This window comes from Centropristis striata, chromosome 9, assembly GCF_030273125.1.
Source record: "Centropristis striata isolate RG_2023a ecotype Rhode Island chromosome 9, C.striata_1.0, whole genome shotgun sequence".
NCBI lineage: Eukaryota > Metazoa > Chordata > Actinopteri > Perciformes > Serranidae > Centropristis > Centropristis striata.
Window position 1 is genome coordinate 35,347,592 of NC_081525.1, and position 26,637 is coordinate 35,374,228.

At 40.5% G+C, this 26,637-nt stretch overlaps 1 protein-coding gene across 2 annotated transcripts in view; it reads left to right on the top strand.

Moving 5' to 3' along the window:
• Nucleotides 1–5,906: 5,906 nt before the first annotated feature.
• tle5 (TLE family member 5, transcriptional modulator) overlaps nt 5,907–26,637 on the top strand; it is a 45,961-nt gene continuing 25,230 nt past the window's right edge. For both annotated transcript variants that reach the window (XM_059340769.1, XM_059340770.1), the window contains exons 1-2: nt 5,907–6,801; nt 25,901–25,989. In XM_059340769.1, coding sequence (XP_059196752.1) covers nt 6,775–6,801; nt 25,901–25,989 — 116 coding nt within the window. In that variant the 5' untranslated portion in view covers nt 5,907–6,774. The remainder of the gene's footprint in view (nt 6,802–25,900; nt 25,990–26,637) is intronic.

A 26,637-nucleotide genomic window follows, 5' to 3' on the forward strand; every position in this document is an offset into this window, starting at 1 on the left:
ATCAGTACTGTGATTTATTTTCTTTGTTCCCTTCGATGGTGAGAATAATCTTCCTGTGCACAACGTGCGAATGATGATACCACATTAGTACAGTGCAGTAGTCTGTTGTAGATTAAATAAAGTCTCTGCGCTGCCAGTTAGCTTGAGTTGGTCTCGATCATCCATATGGCTTCTCTCCGTAATCAACTTTATTTCGCCATATAACTCGGCCAACATTTGATAAACTGTAATGGATAGCGAGAGAGTAAATAGTTCTTTTTTTTGTATGTCTTATTTATCAATCAGATCTATGAATTGTTGATACAGTAAATGAGACTTCCTCCCTAGTTTCAGCTCAAAGTTTTTCCAGCCGAGGAGACAGGAGGAGATTTTATACTGCTGTAAAATATCAAAACTATTTTATGGACAAGTGTTCTATCTTTCTAATGATACTTCATATATTTAGTTGTTGCAGTTCTGTTTTGAAATGCTTGACAATGGGGAAAAAAACACTTTCCATGTCGGCTCTGTGCTTTATGCAAATAGGAAAATGAACAGACAAAAAACTTAGTGGTTGAATATGTACTGTTCAAGGATGCTTGCATTTTTTTGTAATTTTTAAGGATATGTGTTGGCTATTGGTACCAATCCCATATCGTGTCTCTTGCCTGGTAGTTGTTTAAATATTCCATTAAGCTGATAGATGGCTATTTTTGTCTTCACAATGTAATTCAGGTAAGTTTTCATAACTTTTTCATCACAAGGGCTACTACTAGCAGCTTTGGTAGAAATGAAAGGACTCTATGGACGGCATAGAGCAAAAGGTGCAATTAATTAACAAGGGGGCAGGGGGGTATGAATCAAGAGTGTGTTGACATCCTGTTGAGGCTGATGGCCGCAGGTTCAGTGACGGAGGAATGCAGCAGTCCACAGATGCCTACACAACATTCCTGAGGGAAGTCTGGTGGCTGTTTGGGTCTTTGTTCACAATCTCTTTGCCTTCAGAGGAGGAGAATGGCTCACGTCAACAGAAGTGGGGTTTCCCAAGGTGCAGTAGCACATTTTTAGTATCCTGGCTTTCGCTTATTTAACCACCCTCTTTCTCTCATGAATGATTTGCTGATCTTGGCTTTATAATATTTTCCACTGTGTGGTTATGCATTTTTGGCTTCTCATTGGTAGTGTTTCCATGTTTCACTCTGGCATTGGCTGTGTTGGAGACAGAAAAAAGACATGATATTAAACATCAAAGTCATGATAATAGATCCTGCTGCGCTCCCTGTATGTATCTTAATTTGTTTCCCAAAAAAGGGTTACAAATAAAAAATATTTTCTACAGAAAAGCAGCATGAACTGAGTTAAAGGGGAATTGATTCACCTTGTGTATTACTTGGCCTTGATTTTAGTCACATGCACCCAGTGAGAGTAATCTTTTGGTGCATCTGTGCACATTGTGTTGACAAAGCCATTATCTTGTATGTTTAGCCTTTGATGAAGAAGGGACATTTATATTTATGTTAAGTGCCATAATTTTCTATGAGTTGAAACAATATTAGAGATGTTGCAAAGCTCAGACTTTGACAAGTTATTTCGGTGATTTTGTGTTTCCAGAATGGTTTGGAAGTGGCTTAATCTTTGGTGCTTCAGCCAACATTTAAAGGCCTTTTCTTGACCAGTTTGTCCCATTTACACGGTGAAGATTTTCACACATATTAACATAAGGTTGTCTTTCATTTTGACATTAAAATCCAGGGTTCCCACGGTCATGGAAAAATCATGAGGCGGGGGGGTGGGGGGTGCTTAGTGCTGTGTCCACCATTTTCATCACTTCGTGCCCAAAGAGTGATGACTGGAAACGTCTAGGACACAGCAAAATGCAATGAATAGAGAAAATACAGTCAGAAACTTTATTATGTATCCTTGAAGTCATTTAAAAACTTTTGAAATTGTCTCCTAAAAATCTACGGGAACCCTGAAGGACCTTTATGTACTTTTAAAGTTTGAATGATCTAGCTGACAGACTTTAGCTGAGCTTGGAGAGAAGTATTGTTCTGCTTCACTGCAGGAATAACACGCTGATGCTTTTTAAAATCCTCAGCTTTCAGGAGGCAATTCCCCTGATCTGTGACTTCTAACCTTCAAGGGCAGGTGTGTATGTGAGGGTCTTTTACACTCTGTTCTCTTGTAGATGAGATGTTGTCATGAGGTCGATTAACAAATGAAGGTGAAAACTGCAGGGACCAGTGTTGGCATGATGCCTGTAATGTTGTATCTCATGCTGACTGTATGTGCACTTCACGCCTTGTCTGGTTAGCCCCTCACAGCCACAGGACCAACACAGAAGCTCACATGGTCACACTACCAGTGATTATAGCCAACTGCAGAGCTGGGTCATTTATTTAAATCCTTTCCATTGATTTGTACTGTATTCTGCATTGTGGGGAGGGTTCGTACGACAATCCAGTACAAAACACTGTGCCAAACGAAATCAATCAGCCACAGAAAAAATGGAAACAAATTTTTAAAAGTTGTCGAAACCTGACCCAGAAACTTCTAATTCACTTTTACATTATGGTGTCTTTTTTTTTCCAAATGAAGCTTGTGCATTAAGCCTCAGTATTATTGTATTTATTGAAAGACTTGCCAAGTGAAGGTACTGAAAAGGCCATTATAATACTTTGGTGGTTATAATCGCGAATGAGTGAATGAAAATGCTGTGTGTTTACATGTCTGCCATTCTCCGCTCTCTTCTTTTTTCCCCTTACTTGATTGGACTGTGTATTCTCTCTCTGGGTCGAAGGCACTGAAACTGCACCACTGCAATGGGCCTGTATTCATGCAACTTAGATGTCCGTTCAAGCGCGCTCGTTGGTACTCTGAGGTGTGTGTGCGCGTGTGTGTATGTATGTGTACACTTTTGATGGCTATTGCTTATGCTTGAGATCCATTCTGATTAGAGGGATGGACATACAGTGATATTAAAAAGCTATCTTTGCATCTTTTATTTTGTTTCTTTTTGTAAGGTTGACACACCTTAACACATGTATTTAGGACCACTTAAGATGACAGACTTTTTTAAAAGAGTTCAAATAAACTTTGTGTAGTGGTGTACAAATTGAAAGTAATGTATTTTTGTTTGATTTTTTTTCTTCTTCTTTTTTAAGTATACCAAATGTAAATTATGTACAATGAGTGTGCCAATCCCCTTTCTTTGTAAAGCCAGACTCTTAACAAGTGCCAATGTTGTGAAAAATCAAAGGGCCTGTGAATTTCATGGTCCAGTTTTTAAAACAAATAAACACTTAAGTATGTGATTAATTAACTAAAAAAATGGACAATTTTATTCTATATTTAAGATTAATGATGAACTGCTGTTTTTAAGATAAATGTCATTTTAATTGCATGTGTTTGTCAGGTTGGGGAGGGAGTGGGTGGGTGAGATACTGTATTCATGCAACACCCTCATGAAAAGGGTCCTAATGGTTATTGATTTACAGTATTTTAGCCATATTTCTCTTTTGTATGTTTCATTTCAACCACTGTTGCCTGAACCTCATTCAAACATGAAATGATTTTCATAGCCTTCTCCTTTAAATGTTTTAAATTGGAATAAAATATGTTCCTATACTCTCTTATTGCATCAATGTACTTTCCTTTGGAGTCATGCATTGTTGTTCCATACCACTGTTTTATGTCCACTACTACAAGTGTTATTCACTGAACATAAATGCCACAGTTTCTCAGACTTCTCTTCAATAACATTACATTTTATTTAAAGAGCACCATTCATATATAAAATTCAGCTCAAAATGCTTCAGAGAGAAAAAATAAATGTATTACTGGGGCCCTGAGGAATAATCTACTGATGAAAAAACCCTTGTAACAACAATATTTCTTAAAACATTATTGGTGATATTATTAATGACATCTGGAGAAACTTTTTTTTAGGAAAGTAACAGTAAAGTGCACAGGTGCGCATAATGAAATCTGTGTCCGTTTCCTTCAGAATGACTGACCTAGTGCCTGCTTATAGTGTGTGATCCTGTAGTTAGGACCCATGGTACACAATTTCTGTCTTATATATTAAAACAGCATAGGTGGCATTGGATGCTATGGTTCCTTCAGTACACTAATACATTTTTAATGAGGAACAAAGTGAGTAACAAAGTTATGAAAAATTGGAATGATAGTATAAAGCACCTGTGAGATATGACAAAAGTGAAAGAATATTTATGGTGAGAAAAGAGGAAAAAACATCCGGAGGGCTGGACCTGGCAACTGGCTTACTACCTGAGGTAGAACAAAACACCATGCTTTTTCATAAAATTTTTTTTATGTCCCCTTCATGAAATGGAGGGCAGTGACAAAAATATTTCATACTGGAAAAAGTGAAGAAATTGATCAATATGTTCACTCACCCCATAGGCCCTTCAAGCACTCATGGCATGAATTTTGTTTAAATTTGCTCTAATATAATGCTTCAACATCTGCCCTACACCCCAAAGCGACATGATTATCAAAATATGCATTCATTATAAAACATCCTGAGGGCCAGCCTATAAAGGTGTCTAAAACAATAAATGCTGTATAATATCAAAATTATTTTGGTTATTTAGTGTTCTATCTTTCTAATGATATTTCACATATTCATTTGTTGCAGTTCTGTTTTAATATTCTCAACAATGGGGAAAAAAAACACAGACCAAAAACTTAGTGATTGAATATTTACTGTTCAAGGATGCTTGCATTTTTATTTTTATTTTTTAGAGGTATGTGTTGGCTATCAGAACCAATTCCATATCTTGCCTTTTAGTTATTTAAATATTAAATTAATCTGATAGATGGTTATTTTTGTATCCTCAATGCAATTCAGATAAGTTTTCATAACCATGTCAGTTTTCATAACAGTGACAAATATATATATTTTTTTTAGAAAATCCTTAATAAAACTACTCATATTGCTTGAATTGTGTTCAAATTTGCTCTAATAGTGCCCTGATATCTGCTTGACACCCCAAAGCAATATGATTATCAAAACATGTATTCATTATAAAACATCCTGAGGGCCAGTCTATAAAGGTGTCTAAAACAATAAATGCTGTATAATATCAAAATTATTTTGGTTATTTAGTGTTCTATCTTTCTAATGATAGTTCACATATTCATTTTTTGCATTTCTGTTTTAATATTCTCAACTATGGGGAAAAAACACAGACCAAAAACTTATATTAGTGTTTACTGTTCAAGGATGCTTGCATTTTTTTTTTTTTTTTTAGAGGTATGTGTTGGCTATCAGAACCAATTCCATATCTTGCCTTTTAGTTATTTAAATAATAAAGTATGAATAATATATAATAAATAAATAAAAATATATAATACATTTATATATTTATATAAATAAAGTATATCTATCTATCTATCTATCTATCTAAATGTTAAATTAATCTGATAGATGGTTATTTTTGTATCCTAAATGCAATTCAGATAAGTTTTCATAACTATGTCAGTTTTCATAACAGTGACAAATATATATATATTTTTTTAGAAAATCCTTAATAAAACTACTCATATTGCTTGAATTGTGTTCAAATTTGCTCTAATAGTGCTCTGATATCTTCTCGACACCCCAAAGCAATATGATTATCAAAATATGTATTTATTAAAAAACATCCTGGTAGCTGGACCTGTCTCCAGCCTACATACCACCTTTGAAATCATAATCCCACCTCTGCTGCACTGATAACACACACACCAGCCCTCCACTGCCTGTGAGACGGTGTGCTGGCCGACCTGTCCACAGGAGGCGCTAGTTGCTCAGACATGAGCCGGCTGATGAGGTTAGATCTGCGGCGTGTAGATGTGCTCCTCACCGCTCATCTACCCGCTGTGTTTCTGTGTGGGGCGTTCAGCTCAGCAGCGTCGCGCCTCCCCACCACCACCACCAGCTCCAGGAATGGACTGACTTTCTAGCTTCACCACCTCTTGACAAATCCGCTCTGTTTCTTCAAGACTCCTCGGATAAACGTTCAGAGTTTTAACTCCAGCCTTGAGCTTTTTTTTATAAATCACAAGTTGATTTGCCGTCCGAGCGGCAGCACAGATTTCCTGTTTTCCCCCCCGCGCGATTTATTTGTAGCCGTTGGTGGACGAAACGGGATTCAACTTAAACGAACCCGCAGACATTTTGTTATTTCTGAGAATTACACCGTTTTTTTTCTCCCCCCCACCTCTCTTACTTTTTCATCAGTGTAGTCGCAGCTGGCTGGAGCGACCGATCTTTTAAAGGACCACAACAAGGCGAAGGAAGACACCATTACCCTCCGTGGTCGCGAGCTAAATCCAAACACTATCTGTGAGCGTTTTAATTTACACGAGCTCGCGTCGCTGCCGCTCGTGCGTTCAAGGCGGAAGGCTCGCAACTGCGATGGATCATTTTGACTGACAGCTTTTGAAGAATTAGCTAGCTTTAGCCAGTGAGGACTGGTGTTGGGGGTTCCTGTTCACAGACACAGTAAATACGGGGTCGGGACAGGTACAGCTTAATGGTCTTGCATCACCCAGACAAGACACCGAGTCTTTTACCTCCCAAACGACGACAAAGTGCATCACTTCTATCGGCTTAATTTTTGTTGAGGGGGTCGCTAGCTGCCGTGAGCTAGTCATCCTGCTAACGCTGGACAGCTCCTGTGTAAGGCAGGGCTAGCTGTGGACAAAGGACCAACGCAAGGGAAAATATAAACACAAGGCACTCAGTTGATCGTGTTTGGGAAGGAAAGCAACAAACAAGGAATTGACATGATGTTTCCACAATCAAGACACTCAGTAAGTGGTTTTTAATTTGACATTTGTTCAGAATTTACTTGCTCTACAGTAACTGATTTACCCCGGCAGGTTAGTTAGGTATGGACATTATGCATGCAACTTGTTTTTGCCAGAATATTGCATATTAAATTAAACATTTTTGGACAGTAGTAACATTGGTTTAACTGCAGTGTTTAGTTCTGTGTGGTTAGGCATTATAGAGACACAATGGGGAGAGAAAATCTGTTAAACTTTTTCCAGATGATGACATCCTCCAAATCAAACAACTCTAATGAATGCTGTCATCTTTCACAGCCATGTGTTTTTTAACACCCTTGTGTCAGTGTATTTTCAATTGGCTGCATCCTCCAAAATGCCATCACCAGATATTTATTTTTATGGTTCTGGCTGTGGTCCTGTTAAAACACTGCTCAGAGGGGACAAATTAAATATGGTGTCGTCACTGCCATTGTGTGGTTTCTGAAACATTAAGAATTCACTGTACACTATTATGTGCAGGTGGGTGTTTTTATGACTGTAAAAAGCGCACATCTCTGTTCCCCTAAATCTCAAGTTTCCATGGTAACAGCAACTCAGTCCAGGGCATGTATTCATCAGTGATGAGGGCTCTCAGCCCATTGGTCAAACATTTATGTTAAGTGACTGGCAGAATTGAAATAACTTGTCATTGTAGAAATATCTGGTTGTGTCAGTGCTGCCTTGGAGCAGTGATTCTTTCTACCAAGGGGCCATATTAAAGAGTTGGTGTTTCTAGTTGGGACTAGAGATGCAAAACTAAAACGGTAAAAATCGTATCTTAGGGACGCAAAACCCAATCATTCACTACACAAACCTCGGCCTGGTTTGCACATGTGAGGTGCAATTTTTGGGTTCCACAAGCAAACAAAAGTTGGGGCACCAGTATCTTTCCAGTCACTTGTATGGGAACATTTTGGATTCAGTCTGGACTATAAGGAGGAAGCAAAGGTCACCAATAAACAGAGACCGTCTGTAAGCATTGCTTTACATGTCAAGTATGCTAAGAGTAATACATCTAACATGATGGGGCATCTATGCCAGCATCATCCAAACATATCCCTGGCTGGAGTGAGTCAGACTTGATAGGAAAGAAACAACAAACTCTTTCTCCTGCAGTCGGTATTATTAATGTTTCAAATGAAAATTGTATCTTTGCTATTAAAAAAGCCTAAAAAGAATGCAGCTATACTGAATGTACGACTGGACAATATATATTGTCAAACTGATATGTTGTATACATATTTTTCCACATTGTTTGTATCGTGATGTTGAAAAGCTGAGGTACAACATTATTTACATAGTGACAAGTGATACAAGTGATTTTGCATGTGATAGAAAAAACCACAGAGGTGCTGTAGGCTGTACCATTTGGTTATTTCATATTGACTATTTATTCCTTTAATTCCAGAATACATGCTATATCATGGTAATATCATGGTATCTATTGTTATCAAAATATGAAACACCTGTATCAGGACACAAGACTTTAGCTGTATTGCCCAACCCTAACAGTCAAAGTAAGGAAGTTAAACATATTTTGATATGTTAACAAATCATCAGAAACCGTTGTGTTCTTCTTCTCCCTAATGTGCAAAACAAACCAAACTGAAACTGTAACCCCAAAACAGCTTGTTAAACCATTGCACCCCTGGCTGAACCCTGACTCCAACTGAGAATAAAAGCCAGCTAAATTAGCTTCTTACAGTGCCACCAGAAACCTGCCTGAAAGCCAAATATGGTGGCATACCCGTATTTCCACCTCCTGGTTTTGGCTGCCATTTCATCTTGCCCTTGCAAGATCAAATCTAACAAAAAGTCATTTGAGCCCAGGTAAACACACCAGAAAGAAGGCTGTTATATTGCCAGGGACTGTGCCCTCTGCTTCTCCCTGGCAACGTCTTGTCGCCACCACTAGTTCTTTTTACTGCTCACAGCGGAAGAGTTGTTTGCTGAAGCTAGAACCTGAATGTCTTTTGTGACATGAATGGGTTTGCCCTTTGGCAGTCAGTCTGTGTGGCAGCCTGATTGTGGTGCTGCTGCTGATGTTAGAGGGAGCGGGATGTGAGGATCTGGGAACCTCTGGACTGGCTTGTCAGATGAGTGAAATCCTGTATAAGCTCCTACTGAGTTCACCTTAAGTGTTCTAAAACTGATGATCTAAAGGATATTTGTTGGCTTTTTAAAAACAATTTCAACTGCAAATGAAAAATCCTTTTCACTGTAGACTGATTTTCTTATGTACTAGTTACGTCTTTTGGTCCATGTCACTGTGGCCACAACGTTTTGATTTGATTATTTACCCACTGAATGTGGTGTGACGCAAAGTCAGGTTCTTTTCATTTTCTATTTTCTACAAGTTGTTACCTGCAACTTAGTCATGTTGAGGGTTATGTATTTCTTCTTTTAGTAGAGTAGAATATTTATTTCATAGTTTCAGTATGATATTTTTTAGATGGCTAGATTAAGCAAAGTGCATGTATTTTTAACAGCCTAGTTTTTAAGGCAGAAAAGAAGGTATTTGGTTGGTAATAGGTGGTTGCAGTATCAGACATAAAACAGTAGTAACTACCCATCCTAATTATGCTTTCTAAAAAGCAAGCTACTTGCTAATTGACACACCCACATTAATGAGCAAGAAGTTGCAACAGTGAAATCTGTTGCTCACACAATACTGTGTTCACACTTCAGCCGCAGAATTACAAAACGGGCAAGATCGCCAGCTACATTGTTACCAAGTCGCTGTTGAAGTTTTTTTCTCGAGTGCTTGTTGACATAGTTACGTTGTCATGGATGATACATGCTGCGATCCCCACTGCATCCCTGTGTGCATCGTAATCCACAGAAAGATAGCATAGTGTCAGCTAACTTAACTCAATAACACCGTACCACAGCTAATGTTATTTATGTCATTTAAAATGTATGTTACATAGGACTACCTGGTTACATTAATCCTGAAATAGCTGGTGAAACAAAAACGTGATTGGTTGTTGACTGACTGCATCATTGGAGCGCTGACAAAAGTTGAGCCTAGCTTAGCTTTGATTTTTAGCACGTTCTGTCAAGTGTCTGGCGTTAGGTTGTAGCTTTTTCACTGGTTTTCATTGACATTTGGCTTGTAACATGTCATTGGTAGTGTGAACGCAGCATACATGGTAACTTTTCAGACTGTCGATCAGTTTGACATTAAAAGCAGGGATGCCAATTCATAAATACATTCAGGAAATGCTTACTTGCAGTGAATATCATGGCATTACTGTGACAAGATGTCACATTAGAACGCTGTTTTCACTTCCCGCCCTTCTCTGGGTGAGGTGGTGAAGCAGTCACCTCCTGATGGGGTGAGAACTCAAGTCACCTTCTCCAAGGTGAGAGCAGCTGGGCCACTCCACTGCTGCCTGCCTGCCTGTCTGATAGGAGGCTATTTTCTAATCCAATTGAGTGCCCTTATGCTGCTTGATTGGAGTATTAAGACCCAACACACAGGATTAAAAATTGGGTCTGGGAATTTAGGATGTCTCTTCACTCGCTCTGCAGCTGCTTTAGTCTTAACCTGCAACAACAAGCCACTTCCTACCTTCTACAAATACACCTGTGTACTGACCCCCCCACCCTCTACTGCGGCTTTAAACCTAAATATACAGCACACACACATATCCCCCTCTTCAAATCCTCTTCCTCCTCAGCTGCTGCTGCTGCTGCTGCTGTCGTCGTCACAGGGGCCCGAGGATGGGGAGAATGTGTGACACTCATATAGATATGAGTGTCAAAGATAAGGAGCTGGAGGATGAGAGACATTATGACAGATGATGGATCTCTCAAACTGACTCAGTCAGCACCGAATCTGCTCTCCTTATATTTTCCTTTGTTCTCTCTGTGGTAACATTAGCGTTAGAGTTCTATATGATGTGAAGAAAAGCGTTACATTTCCACTATGGATATGCACAATCAAGCATCCTCTCATGTATGATGTATCTAATTTAAAGCAGCAGAGGACTTGCAGAGGAAGCTGTATTGGCAATGGCGGTGATGTGTAGTCGCACTGCATTAAAATAATGTTTCCTGTGTGAATCATAGAAGATGTTGCCTTTGCCTGGACACTTTAGGCACTTTATTTTTATTAATGCAAAGCATGAACTGTCCTTTTGGCTTTTAGAAAATCCATTATTAGAAACAAAAGAAAGATTTCCCTGTCTAACATTAAGTCAGGCCATATCTTCCCCATCTGGGTGTTTGTTTTTTGCTTGTTAAGAGTTCACCGCAATCTTCTAGTTTGACATTTTTTTGTTATATGGGTTCATGTTGTGCTTAATTATGATTCACAATTCCAAGTTGATTAAATATTGAGTGAGTTGGGGATATTTAAGTTATGTTGCTTAGATATGATGGAGATTCTTAATTGCTGAGAGTTATACAAGAAACCTTTTGCTTTATATGCTTTTTTTCCTTTTTATGCTTTTATTGAACATGTTTACACTAACAGTTGCATATCTGGGTGATGTATCGTTAAAGAGTTCGAGATTTTTGGTATTTCCACAATATTTCACGTGAGTTTTGCACATGGCTTTACTTTCGCCCAGCTCTTCTCTGTCTTCATAGTTTTTAAAACCAAAATACAACCAGACATCTGCCTTTAGGCTTGGCGGTGCCTTCAGTGGAGCAGCATGTTTTAATTCAACTGAGGTTCGCTCGTCTCTCAGATATTCAGATCGCGTTGAGCAGAGAACCAAAGGCTGGCCACGTGAGACTAACTGGGTTAAAGCTTCTTCCATCTATGAGAAAAGGCTCATATGAAAAGATCATTCGAAAATCAAATTATTTTCTTTAAACCCAGCCCAAACCAATTGTGTGCTTAAACGTTATAGTCATGCGTAGTGGAAGGCCTTTCTTTTTTGGTTATTTTTTAACAAATTGTAAATACAGCCAAAATTACAATATTTTTTTTTATCATATAGGAAAAACGAAATATAAGCAATGAGTTTGTTTATTTCAGATAGTTCTCCCATTGAGACAGTAAGAAGACCAAGGTTTAAGTGGGATTCATGTTTCTTTATTAGACAATGGGTGCATTTTAATCCACTGTCACAGGTTACGGGCACAGTTCATTGGTTTAATAGGAAAAGGCCTCATTTGATAGTGGCACAGTGCCTGACCCAGTTGATAGCATTTGCCATATTGTTTGGGTGTTGATTAATCCTAATGCAGCTTCAACAAAGCTGGCTGTGGCGTGAAAGTGGAGCAACAGAAAGGCTTGCTGCCAAAGCCCGAGAGTAGCGCAAGTAATATGGAGGCGAAATCTCTCGAGTCCCCTGAGCCCATGCTCCACTGTAGAGATGGCCACAGGTTGTACACACATACACACACAGACTCACACACACACACACACACACATACACACACAGACACACTCCCTCCTCCTCCTGCTTGTCTCCCTTTATCATGCGTTTCCTCCCAGATCTGATGTAGTGGTGGGAGGGTCAGGGGCAGAGGGTGCACAGGCATTATTAAACCCACTTGAATTAACAGGACAGCCCCCAGCCTTTCCTCTAAAGCCTCCAGCTGGGGGGAGCTTAATCCCCATGGTCCCCTGTCTCGCCCATTAAACAAACTCCCCCCCGCCCCCCTCACCACCCCCCACCCCTTCGCCGTCGCTCTGCTGCACACACACACACACACACACACACACACACACACAAGCACGTGTTCGTGGCTCTGTGTGTGTGAGCAACAAGCCCGGCTGTGTGCGTTTGTTAGTGGGGGGTATTGGACATTGAAGTGTGCACACACATACACACACAGGCATGGCATCGAACACACGAACAGACACTTTAGCTCTCTTCTCTGCTGGCAATTATTGCTCTAGTACATGCATAGAAATAAAAGGATTTTTCCCTTTCACCCATCAACAGCAAGGATAGACACACAGACACACACACACACACACACACACACACACACACACACACACACACACACACATTCTTACCAGCCTCAAGGGTCTTATCTGCTTTTTGTATCTGGGGAACAAATTGAATGTGGGGCTTGACACACGCAGGCCAGCAGATGTCTGGGTCGTTAAGGTTAGGCCAGCTGATTAGCATGACAAACAGAGCCCCGCAGCGCCCCCAAACACCCCCACCCTGCAGGAGGCCCTGCTTTTGAGTGGCCGAGTTGAGGCCATGGGTCACAGGTGATGTTGATTTTTGTGAAGGGCCACAGTGGATGATTGTCAAAATGCTTTGGGGTTTCTTGAAAGGGAAGGGTGTAGACTAGTGCAGCCCTTCTTTTCTTGAACACACACACACACACACACACACACACACACACACACACACACACACACACACACACTGCCTTGGACTCAAGTAGGCAGAGTAGATACATTTGAATACACATTCAAACACTCTGACTTATACCCCCATTATACAGAAGCCTGTGCAGCCTAGTATGTATGCGTTTTATGCCTTTTATAAGAAAGCTTGAGTTGGACAAATACTAGGAAAAGTGGGAGAAAGAGAGTTGCAACAAAAGTCCCGAGATAAATATGTTTGTGCACCTTCAACCTCTTTGACTCCAAACATAAGACTCTTGTCACAGTTCATCACTAGTCATGTTTCCAAGTTATCCACATTGTACACAAATTGGAACAAAATTTCCAGAGAATCTGTCAAATAAAATGTTAATGTGTGTTTCCACCCATTTCAGTGATGGATGTTTGGCACAACAAGATAAACAATGGGTAACAGTCTCCCAGAATTATTGTTTTGTTTTTGTTTTTTACGGCTGTATCCAATTCAGTATCAAGAATTTCTAGCATTGCGACGTCCCAATGCCAAGTCTACTGACAAAAAGCAGACACATTTTGAAGCTTGAAGCTTTTTTGTGTGTTACTTTAACTTGTAAACCTTCTGTAGAATCTAATTCAACATGATGAAGACGTGACATGAGTTAAATCAGTATCTTTTGTTTGTAAATATATATTTTACCACAGCTGTAAGGTGCTGGAAAAGCTTTACACAATTCCTGTACAGTTGCTGTCTACTATTTCAGAAATGTAGTTAGTTGTTTACAAAGCAAGCTTGATTAAGTGAGTGTGTCAGCCAGTTAGGATCCAGAGATTTGGATTATATTGACTCAGAGATCATTTATTTGACAGTCGTATGTCAGCATTTTCAAATATATTCTCTTTGGAGAGCATTTATTGAAAATGTCTGTGTTTGGTGCTCCATATTAAACAGCTTTAGGTGTGTTCACATTAGTGTGGATACAGTCAAAGCAACACACACACTTTCTACACCATGCCTTTGGAGTTCACAGCGTACACCAGAGCAGCCTCTGGCTTGATGGAAATACTGAATCAAGGCGACAGAAAACATGCTTCTACTTTATGAATGATGCAGTCCCTGCTGGGCCAATCAGTTACACAACTTTCCCCTTGTGGTTATTTATCGTGTTGGACAGAAATAACTGAAGAAGAATCTGGACTGATTTTTTTAAAAATCGTCTCAAAGCATTACATTTACAGATTAAAAGACCACATACGTAAGCAGATGCATGTTCATAGGGTACAGGCAAGACCAAGGGAATGAATAGCAGCTTATTGGGTGGTTTATTGCTGCCATGAAATATAACATACTATGTAAAATATCAAAGAACTTTGTCGATTCTGAAAAATATGAAAATAGGTATTGGAAGTTGTTTCTGTACTTCTTTGTCTGCGTGGACCACTTTCCCTTCCATAAAGTCCTGCAGCAAACGTGAATATAAACAAAAACAGATGTCAACTAAGTTGTACCATGTTTTTGATTTTGCTCAAGTCTGTAGGAGCTACTGATGCAAATATCTGTGTATTTCTGTGGCATTTATAGACGAATGTCCATGTGCACTATTTGAGTGCGTGCAGACTTGTGTGCGCTCATCCTGCACGACTGGAGGATGACTTTTGTGAAGAGAAAAAAGTAGAATGTTAATGAGTTTGTGCTTGTGTGTGTTTAAGTGCACGTTCACGTACGCAGTCGATGGCTCATCGGGTGGTGTGTGTGTGTTTTTTGCGTGTGTGGGAGGGAAGATGGGGGGGTGGAGTGGCTGCATCAGTATTCAGCAGTGGCTCCCTACGAGGAGTGTGTGGGAGGTGGGAAGGAGGGAGGGTAGTAGTGGTGGTGGTGGGTGGGGCGGCCCTTCCTCAGAGCAGAACGGTGCGATGGGCTGGAACAAAGCAGCTCGGCGGGGGTCTGCTGGATTGGCCCGCCCCGGCCAGGGCCCCGAGACCTGCCAAAATGCAAGGCACTGCACCAGTTCAGACAAGAGAATTAGCTGCTCCGTTTGTGTGCCTGAGAGCAGTAAGGCCGGGAATGGAACAATACGCCACCTCATCTCCACCAAGATCTCATTCAGACGCCATGAGGTCACAGCAAGACAATGAAAACCTCCCTCGTTCGGTTGGGGTGAGATGTGAGGGCCCACATCCACTATGAGACAGGACTGGTTCTGTTGCGTTGTACTCCGCATACATGTTGGCAGGTGTTGTCACCACCCTGCTGTGAGGTCGGTGCCCCGCTAGTCCTGAGTGCAACCAGTCCCATCCTTATTAAGCATGCTCGATATTTGCAACAGGACACCCTGACAGCTTCCACTCAAGCTAATGAAACTGAAAATAGAACTTTAAAAAAGCTCTAGGGGCTGCATTTGTTTGAACATGTTGCTAAAGGTACCAGTGAGAACACAAACAGTATTCAGGAACTCTATATTTAGTAATAGATTGATTAGTTTGAAGGGTTATTAGACACTGGAATGTTACCATCAATCACTTTGTAGAGAGTGAGCAAGAAGTGTTAGAATTATGCTGTTCATGTCACAAAGTATCTTGGTCAATGCAGTGGGCTGCTTGATGAAATGGCATTGAGTTTTTGCAGAACTTTTGTCTTTATAATTGTTGCAGATGGCCACACTTGTAGGAGGGGAGAAAAGCCTGCTGTCATAGAGAGGAGCGAGATGTGATAATCGTTACAATCTGAGGATAACTGCACACACTTTGGGGTTTTCTGTTCTTGAAGGAATTTATAGTGTTGCATGCATTTGTATATACAATAAGTGACAAAAATGTAAAAAGAATTTGAGAAAGAGGCTAAAATCTTTCTTAGCCTCTGTGCTCATGTTTTGTTGCTCTCTGAAAGTTACAAAAAGTATCAAACGCATTTGCAGGATTTCCAACGTAGGAAAGGTGGAGGGAGAAGGGTGTTCAGACTCTGTTTAACAATGTAACAAGTGCTATGTTTGAAGCACACTAAAGCCTTTACACAGTAAGCACACTGTCACTCCACTGGTGTCATTGAAATGAAATGAATGTGAAGTCTGTGTTTTATTGCAGGCTATTCTCATGAATGATTTGTTGGTATTCCTACGAAAAGTATTGTATTGGATGAAAGCCCCTAGCTCCCCTATAGGGCAGGCGGGAGGGGCAGTTGATGGCCAAACAAGCGTGAAGCTTTCACCCAGGAAACTAATGTTCATCTCCCATTGACAGTTATGTATGGAAGTAGTTGTTTTAACCCAAACTCTGTTCATTTTTAAGTAACCTGAACCAAGTTGTGCCTGGACTTAACCAAATAGTTCCGTTTGACAACGTTAACCGCGTGTTGAAACAGCCACTGGTCATATTTTGCTGCATAGGTTTAGGTGAAAAATTATGCAAAATCATTAATGGAAGTATGTTTTTTATTGAAAATATACTGTTGTCCATGTGAACGTGGCCTCAAACCTGCTGAAATGTTATAATAACATAGCTTAATTTAGGAATTAGATTGGGACTCATACTCAAAATTAAATGGCTTGGATTGCAGTCAAGGGGAAAAAATAGCTCTACCTTTTAAAACTTTTAACATGTGCACACAGTGGAACTTTACTGCCGGTGCCTCAGTTGAGCAGATGAAACAGAAGTTCCCTGGTGTCAGCTGCATGCCGGCACTCCAGCTTTCCGCTTTCATTGTCCACTTATTTGTTGCGAACTTTGGGACTAATCTTCCTTTCCTCCCTCCATGTCTTCCCTCCTTTTGCTGGCTGTTGTAAGTAATAACCTTGGTTTTTACAAGCAGGCATCAATCATCTGCACAACCGTTCTGGGTGTAATCTTAAAGCCCCCCTTCTGTGAGGCTGGCTTTAATCTCAGCCATGGTCTCCAAACCCACAGCCCTGTCGGCCTCACCACTTTCCCCACTCTTGACAAATTGCCCATTTCCCTTGGCTTTGCAATCTCTGCACTATTTTCCTGTGTATGTGTGTGTGTGCGTGCGTGTGTGTGTGTGCGTGTTGTGTTATGGTATGCCTGCTTCCACCTTGTTTCTGCTGTTTGTGTACATGCCTGCATGTGAGTTTGTTTGTGGGTAAAGCCTCCTGCATTTTTTTGAAACTGTGCTTGCATGGCAGTGTGTCTTTAAGAGTCATGTTTGTGTGTGTTTGTTCTGTGCGCTTGGCTGGCCTTGCACAGGGGGTCAAGACAGTTGCAGAGTGGGGAGGGAGGCCGAGCCATGCCAAGCCTATGTTTGCAAGGGCACTTCACTCGAAGTGATAAAAGTAGAATAATCCCCTTTAAAGCGTCTTAACGAGGTCAAATCTGTTGGGCTGCAAGGGGGAGGTGTGTGTGTGTGTGTGTGTGTGTGTGTGTGTGTGTGTGTGTGTGTGTGTGTGTGTGTGTGTGTGTGTGTGTGTGTGTGTGTGTGTGTGTGTGTGTGTGTGTGTGTGTGTGTGTGTGTGTGTGTGTGTGTGTGTGTGTGTGTGTGTGTGTGTGTGTGTGTGTGTGTGTGTGTGTGTGGATAACGCTGCAGAAATGAGGGTAAGCCTTGGCTTGGTTCGTGAGAGATAATAATCAAAATCAAATTCCTGGCCCAAACAGGATTAGGCTCTCCCTGCGCTCTAAAGCCCCTGTCCAGAGCGGCTGAAGACACAATCCTATTCCTCAGCCTCCTCTCTCTCACACACACACACACACACACACACACACACACACAATAAACACAAACACAGACTGAGCAGCTAACATAGCAAGGCGCACTTGGCCCAGACAGAGTTGGCCGGGGAGAGCTTGGAAGCGGGCCAGTTAGCCCTGTCCCGCTCTCAGATCACTGGGCACATACGCTTTAGTCCAAACACTAATCTGGGATATTTAGATGGAATTGTTTGGTTGGAGCTATTCTTAGATGGAGGATGTGATCTTGTTTGGTGCTGGTGTATTAGCAAAAGGCTTAAGCCCTAAACGTCTGGCTCGGTGATTCATGTCATGATGGATTTTTACTGAGAGGTTTGCCCACATGTTAAACACATACCCAACGTCTGTATTCACTAATACTGGGGTGTTTGTCGAAAAATTGGTGCTGGTCCATGTGCCAAAATTCCAAATTTCAATGCCCCATTCACATAGGAAAAATTCCTGTCAATTTTTTTTTCATTCAGTTTTAAAACAGTTGACAGGCGGGCTATATAAAGAATGACATCATCAATGCCATTAATAATAATTTATATTAAAAAGTAGCCTGCTTTTGCTTCTATTATAATCCAAATAAAATAAGCCCCGTCAATAAACTCACCTGCATAATAAGAAAAGAAAGTCCCACCCACATAGCATTGAAACAAGAGGTCTGTGTTTTAAGATAGCCTTGATAGGGTGCCAACATCGCCATCACCTAGTCTTTACACACTGAGGACTGTCCACGCCAGTTGACAGATGTGCCATAGCAGGGGGGCTCTGTCCCTCCATGCAGGTAGAGATGGCGCAACAAGCAGCCACCTAGTCCCCAGGAAGCAACAAGGTCCATGCAAGCTAACAGCCGGAGCCAGGAGCCACCTTTCCATGGCCTTTCCAAGCCAACCAACAAAGCACTGCCTGGCAGACTGCTGGAACCCACCCTATGAGAAGTGTAAAAATATTTCGGTTAATTATGAAACTGCGGTGGCAGCCTTTCTCATAACAGAAAGGCATGTAACCTTCTAGAAATCAAATAATTTCTTTCATCTGTAGGCCTTTTCGGAGATAATGTGAAATAGAAATTTAAAAAAATCTTTGAAAACAAACAACCACAGCCAATTAATTTGACTTCTTACATTTTTTTGCAGCAGTAAATATGGAATTATTTTCTTTGGAAAAATCTTTATGACCAGAGATGACCAGATAATTTAGATGTGTCAGACTTCAGCAGACTTTCCTGGTAAAAAAACCCCACCAATTATCGGATAAAAGAAACCTTGACCAATACACAGAGCCAAACAAAATTTTCCCTTTCAGTTGGGGAATGCTACATGAAAACACTTATTTTAGAGGAAATGGACCCAGAAAATGGGAATATCTTTGGATTGCAGAGTTGTGTTGAATTACTCAAAATGCATTGCAATAATGGATCCCGTCTAAACACCACTTTCTGTATCTCCTCTCAGCACTTTTCACAAAGGCATTTTCCTAAACCACACATACTCCACTCACGTTGAGGCTTTAATTTACCCCTATAATTCCTAATCTCCCCGCCAAACTCAAAAAGGCTAATGATTATTTTGCTTTCAACAGAAATACTTTCCCTTCTTCTCAGTCATTGCTTTTGAATAATAATGTGTCTGTGTCTGAGATGGACAGAGGAGGTGGATGGCTCAAATGGCATCCATGGGACTGTTGCTATGGAGCAAACAGACAGCCTGGCGTTGAGAAATAGGCCAACTGCTCGTCAGTGTAGATCTTCTGCATTCATTTAAAAGTGGGAGTGAGATAACATCCAGTCATTAGTGAGTGATTACAATGCCACGGCTCCATCCCTGCCCCCAACACAAACACACACACACACAAATACCACACGCAAACACACTCCAACTGAGATGTAAACAGTCAGGCAGTGCTCCAGGAAATACAATCCCCACACTGCTGCTACCCTCAGGCAGGATTTATACTGAGGAGGATGTTTTCCAATGTATCCTGCTGTTATTGTCTGTGTGTATTGTAAGCGTGCATGTGCTCTGCTTGTGTGTCCAAATGCTCTACTGGATATATGTACTATATTCATGTATTGTTGGTGTGTCTAATCACTGTAGTGTGGTCTGTGTGTGTGTGTGTGTGTGAAGCCCCCCCTAATCTCCATCCCTTCCCATCGCTTTTGTCAACTGATCTATGGAGCAGAAACAGCCTTAGCCTGATTCTTATTTAAAATAGACATTATGTTTCACAGTAGATTTCACATGGATTGGACCAGATGATGAGGCCAGGAAGGGTGTGTGTGTGTGTATGTGTGTGAGTGGAGGGGGTTATGAAGAGTGGGTTCTGGGTTGGTGGGTGGGTGTCGGATGGGGGTGGGGCAGCAATTTCCTGAAACGATGAATCCCATTTATTCGCTGAAGACTGTCTCAATTGCCTCACCAGCGCACAAAGCTTTTTAATGCTTTAATTACGTCTCAAAGGAGCAGGGCAGAATCAAATTAGAGATTGTCCTACATTTAGGTGCTGTGTGTATGTGTGTGTGGTGTGTGTGCTATGCAAATTTTGCATGTGAGGGAAAGTGTGTGTGGGCTGTTGTATCCTTGTGTATGATTCATGGCAGTGAATATTTGTTCCTCCGGCAGCCAAGCATCATACATAGAAGCTTATCACACCCCACACACAGATACACACACACACACCTATTCAATGTTAAGGTTCTGTGTTTTGCTCTAACAAACACATATCTTTCTCTGTCACATTCACACTGTCTAGGCTATTCCTCTGTAACACAAACAAAAGAATGCACACACCACACACACACACACACACACACACACACACACACACACACACACACACAAACACACACTCGCTCACGTTAGCCTAGCCTCTCTCTTGCACAAACACATTTTCACTCACACAGCGTGTAGGCACCTTTTTTTGTCACAGCAGATGGCATGTGTCACAATATTACGGCAGTATTTCATTAACATTATGGGCATCCATCTGTTGTGGGCTCTCAGGCCCCCATAGAGCACCTTGTTTTGGTCACTGACAGAGAGCGGGATAATAAACATTGTTAGCTGTGTATATTGCACAGAGCCAGGAGAAGCCTGCAAAGTCTGGTTGTGTAAGTATCAGGCAGCAGCACTGTGAGAAATAGCCTTCAAACTCATGCACTTTACTGGATGTTTTATCCAGGATTTAGGCTGCTTTGTGATGACCTTGATTGAGAGTGCTAGGCTGTACTGAGTAATATACATCATTATCAAAAAGAATAGTTTTAAATAACTTTTGTAATACTTGTTCTAATACACTAACACCAGCAGTGGCATGTGTTATACTAAGCAAGATTATTGGTCTATTCGTGTTAAAAAAAAAAAGAAGGCTATGTAGCCACCATAACATCACCCACTGGTTTGTGGACTACAGTTTTGAAGCTTCAGGTGTGGCAATTTGGCCATCGCCATCCCGGTTTTTTGGATCCAGAAGTTTTAACACAAAACCACAGTGCACCATGGAAGCAATTTGTCAATCACAAGGCAGCTATGACCTAAATCATACCCTGCTTTATTATCCGTTTACTCTAAATAGGGACATATCTACAAAAGAACATCATGCTGTATTGAAGAAGACTCGACTAGTTATTGAGGCCATGAACTCATTAGGAAAATGCTTCTTTAGATAATAAAACAAGTGAGAAGATGGGTCACTTTCTCATGGACTCCTATACAATAAAACTTATTTTTGCAACCAGTTGAGTCGCCCCCTTCTGGCCGTGTAGGGGTTCTGTGTTTGATCTGGTTGGTTTTAATCGTGTCCTTTCTGTTCTGTTAGCAGTCTTGAGCTAGCATTTACATTAACATCGCCTCCAGCCATGCTTTCAAATTTTTGCCAGCCAAATATGGGCCACATTTGATCTGGCGTCAGTAAACACATCAGCTGTAGAGTTCTGATCTATGTTAGAAATCTGTGAAACGTTTCATGTTGAAGGTGAAGTGTGACAGTTATCTTGATACCTCAGGCAACCAGATGTTGACCACTGCCAACTACTTTCTCTACTCTGGTTGCAACCATTACACCCACATCAAAACAGGCCCTGTAACCATTTCACTATATAACATATGTTTAACTATAGATGCTTACATATACAAACTCCAGTTATATATAATCAATAATTTAGTGAACATTCTGTCACCTGAGACAAATAAAAGCTGATGGCCTGGTAGCCAGTTGTAAAACTTATTGTTGGGCTCTAAATGGTTTCTAGAACTCCTCTCCAGGATATAAAGGGCTGTCGCCAACTAAAATGATGCCTGCAGAAATCATAAGAACCTGTAACAAAGCCTTGTTGTTCAGGAGCTTGTCATGATGTCAGCAATAAGATCCCCTGAAAACACACAGGAACTCATGTTAATTCTTCTGACTGAATTTTTTTTTTTAAATCTCTAGCGATGGTAATGTCTGTCGGTCCACCACTGTGGTCCAGACTGAAGTTTAATTTTTTTTTAAATTGCTGCTCTTTTCTTGCTTTCTTCTCCCTTGTCTTTTTCTGTCTGTCTCCATTTGTATTCCCTGTGGAACAGGATGCCCTACCCAGGGCTGTTGACTGAGAGGAACTTTGGTATTTTAAACGTTTGCATACTGCGATACACAGGGAGGAAATCGGATCTAGGGCAACAACTTTGCCCTCAGGCACAGGGGGTAACCTGTAGGCAGACACACACACAAACACACAAATACACACAGTGTTTAGAGACCATACCGGTGCAGGGAACAGTTATTGCAGCGTGAGTTACATTGCTGCCTGTAGCTAAGTGCCTTGTGTTGACACAGGCTCTGTGTGGCACAGACCCATATATCCGAGCTGTTGTTTGCTGAGTTTGGTCCATGCCATACGGGCCAGAGAGATAATGGAAAAGGTTATTTTGCTTTACAGTTGGAGCCTCTGTCTCCGGGCAGCGGCTTGGTTTGTGTGGTTTTGGGGGGTTTTGTGTGTGGCGGCAGCATGATAATGTCAGCACTTCTCATGACATTTGAAAGTGTAATGGCTGAGGTCACTGTGCTCATCCCTGACTTTTTTTTTTTTTTTGAATGACCCCCTAACTGTCTGTCTTCCTCTTCCAACCTTAAACATAATCTAAAATATTTAATTTAATGTCTGAGCTGATATAATACCGCTAGTATATGTGTTTACCCCGGGAGGCTTTAGTAGAATTTACCCCCATCCCTTAACCATGTTAGAGCCAAGCACTGCCTACTGAGCCACAAAGCAAAATATAATTCAGCCTTTGAAGCAAGCAGGTTCATTCCTACAACCTGAAGCAATCCTGTTGCTTAGCATATTCTCTGGCCATGGTTCTGTGAATGCGAAGCAGCCTATTTGTAGTTAAAAATGAAGCTGAGCGAAATGCCGTGGGGAGCAGGTTACAAAGCGACAGGTCATTCCTAACAGCGGCGGGCTAGCTTCCCGTAAGTGCTGCAATCAGATTTCTGATGGTTTTTTATGCCTGCTCAATCGTAGTGGGAAAATGTCGATTTTTTTTTTCTTTCCCCACCTGACCCATTATGCAGCCTGCTGAGAAATAATGAGATTTTGTCCCTATTTGGGTTTGATGCTTGCTGTGCTCTAACACACAACCAGGCCATCCACCGCTGCCTGGGGAATGTAGTGTGGACAGAATTACAATAAGGGCTAATAGCAACATCCAGGCTAGGTGAAAGAGCCATGATGTAGCTTGCTGTGTGAGGCTCAAATAAAGTCTTTTTGACATGGCATGAGTGTCATTTGGTGCACAGTTTAATTCAGAATGCCTTTTAGTAAACATTCATAATATGCCAGGCCAAATTATAGAGTGAACCGCCCTCACTAGGCTAATGCTACAAGAGACCACACAAATAATCTAATAATGATTATTTTCATTATGAATTAATGGCGAAATTGTTTTCTTAATTAATTGAGAATTATCAATAAAATATCAGGGAATTCTGAAAAGTGCTCACCACGATTTCCGAGCAACAAAAGCAATGTCTTCAGCTGTGTTGTTTTGGCCGACCAACAGCTGAGAGCAGAAATATTCAGTTTACAACAATATAGAACAGAGAGAAGCAGCAAATCCTTTCAATGGAGAGGCTGGATACAGCAAATGTTTAGAACTATTGCTTAAAAACCAAAATTAAATATCCAAGGTGCGATACGATTTTTAATTTTAAGGTCACAAATCGATTGTTTTTTATTTAAAAAAAATGTTTTTGTTATTACTGACGGCTATGCCATTCTTGGACTACATGGTATTTAGTGTGCTATATATTTTTTTGGGGTCTAACTGAGGCCATATGGTCAAATAATGTATTTAAATTGCTTATTCTGCTTAAAACAATTTAAGCAAATTAAAAAAAAAAAAAGATAATTTCAATCGATTTTCCATTTAGAATTGAGTTTGTGACAACCCTAATAAATGACTAAAACAATTTCAGAATAGAATGCAGATTAATATTTTCATCACTGGCTTATACATTAACCCATTAATTGTTCAATCTCCTTATCAACCCATTTTTTTCAGTTTTTACCATTACACACATTGTAGTTATGTTTGTTCTGCAATCTTCCATCTTTTTCTTTTTTACCTAACTAGTGTGGCCTGGCTGTGTGTTGTATCCCCATTTCTGCGACACACCAGAAGCCCTATTTAAACAATCTATAGTACCTGGTCTAAAGTCCACACATTTAGGGCTTGTCCAACTCCACTTTTACTTGTTAGACGGCACATAAACAAAGTAGGGCGGGGGTTGTATTTAGCCTCTTGATTAATCATAGGTGTATTTTGGGTGCAACATGAATTAAACCAATCAGTGTCATCTTCCATTCCCTCTAAAAGCCAGGTGTGCTTGCACCTGGCGCATTGCTATTTACATGGTAGATTCTGCAAATTGGAGAAATGAGTGGACCCGGTGCCCCCACTGTCACTCAACCCTCAGTCGCATCAAAAACTCCATTTGACTTTATATAAGCAAATGCACTTCTTTGTTTTGATGTGATGACACATCTGCTTATCCAATTACTATCAGTTTGAAAGAAAACCATAATGTGTGCATTGTGTGCACTGTCTCCTTCAATATATCTTTGATTTGTTGTAGCTGCATTAATGTGGTACGGCCTTAACTTGTCAGGTATTTGATTCATTGGATTAGTCACAAACTTTCTTATTTCGTTTATTTATTTACTGCAAATTCATATGCATTGTGATAGAAGATAGATCCATATAACTTACACCAGTCCACTAATGTGCTACAACATGTGCACAAGCACATATATAAGTGAACAGTTGACTGTAGTGAAGCAAAGTGGCAAAGAGAAGAATGACGTAAATGTGTGAATTTATGAGATTTTTTATTTAGAGCTAAATCTTTTCAACACCTCAAAGGACCGAACATAGTCTCTGCCAAGTTCCCTATAATAATATTTATAAATATGTGTTATCATCATTATTTATACCAGCAAGACTGACTTCAGCAGGAGACGCAAGGTTTATGTATTGTCACTTGAATTGATTGTTGGAATAACAACGAGAAATGTTGGAATAATAACACACGTTGGATTATAACTTTGACTCACTCATGTGTCATCAATCATTAGACTGTTATGGCTCAAAACATATGCTTGTGGTTGTAACGGCTGTGGGCAATGACTCTTAAGGTTGCTTCTGCACAGTAAAGATGGTGCCAGAGCCAGAGCAAGGACAGAAAGAGTCTGGGTTATGTCTAAAGCAGGTTAAATAGGGGTGTGTCGACATCCATTTATGGCTAATTGTGTCTGTGTGTGGGTAAGGCTCATGTGCAGGCACATAATTTCACAGTGATTGAGATATATAACAGAAGAGTGGATTCGCACGGTTTTAAAAATCTGGCAGAAACAATGGGATTGGCCCCTTGTGTGTGGAAACATACTTGGCAACCAATTTCTTAGTAATGTTTTACCCGTTGGACTGCGTCAAATTGAAAACTGCTTGGTTTCATGTTCATGTTTTTAATTATTTCTCTCACTCTGCTCCCTTTCTCATCTTTCTTGCACTTTCTCTTTTGACTCTTTTTTTTTCTTTTTAACTTATGCTTCTCTTGTGTTTTTCTCTTTGGCAGGCTTCATCGCAGCAGCTGAAATTCACAACCTCTGACTCCTGTGACAGGATCAAGGATGAGTTCCAGTTCCTCCAAGCACAATACCACAGGTGCAAACAGAAGCACTGACATGCACACAGGCACGCAAATACACACAAATACAAAAGGAGAAGCTGTTACGTACCAAAGCCTGATGAGTGCAGCGCTTTGAAATATGAAGCATATCTCCAGGCCATACATGTATCACTTAGTGTTTTTCATTATTGAATACATTCTTGTAACAGTAGTCACAATGTTAAACTGTGGAATTGAGCTGCAATATTGCTGCCATATCTCGCTGCCAGAAATGGATTTATGGGAATATATAGCCTTTTTTTAACACTTAATTTCACATCATGTGGTCACATACACATGGAAATTAGCCCACTTTTATTTTACTGGTCTTTCATAGGAAGTTTCCTGGAAAGAAATCTAGGCTTTGAGAATAATTATAGGTAAAATAGAGACAGTGTTCAGTTGGTACACTTCCAATCAATAAATTCCTATTAGATGCTAAACTACTGCAGCTTTTGGTCTCTGCACAGCAGATCAGATAAAATCAACGTGCAAAAAAATGCATATTTTGTCTACAGGCTAGTCGGGCTGTCAAGATACAGGCAACCACAGGGGATGGCAGGCAACCACTGTAACTGCTGTATGCACATTTTGTGTTGTTTTTTTTCATAAGGCCTTCTTGTTTAACCAGTTAGTGTTAAAGA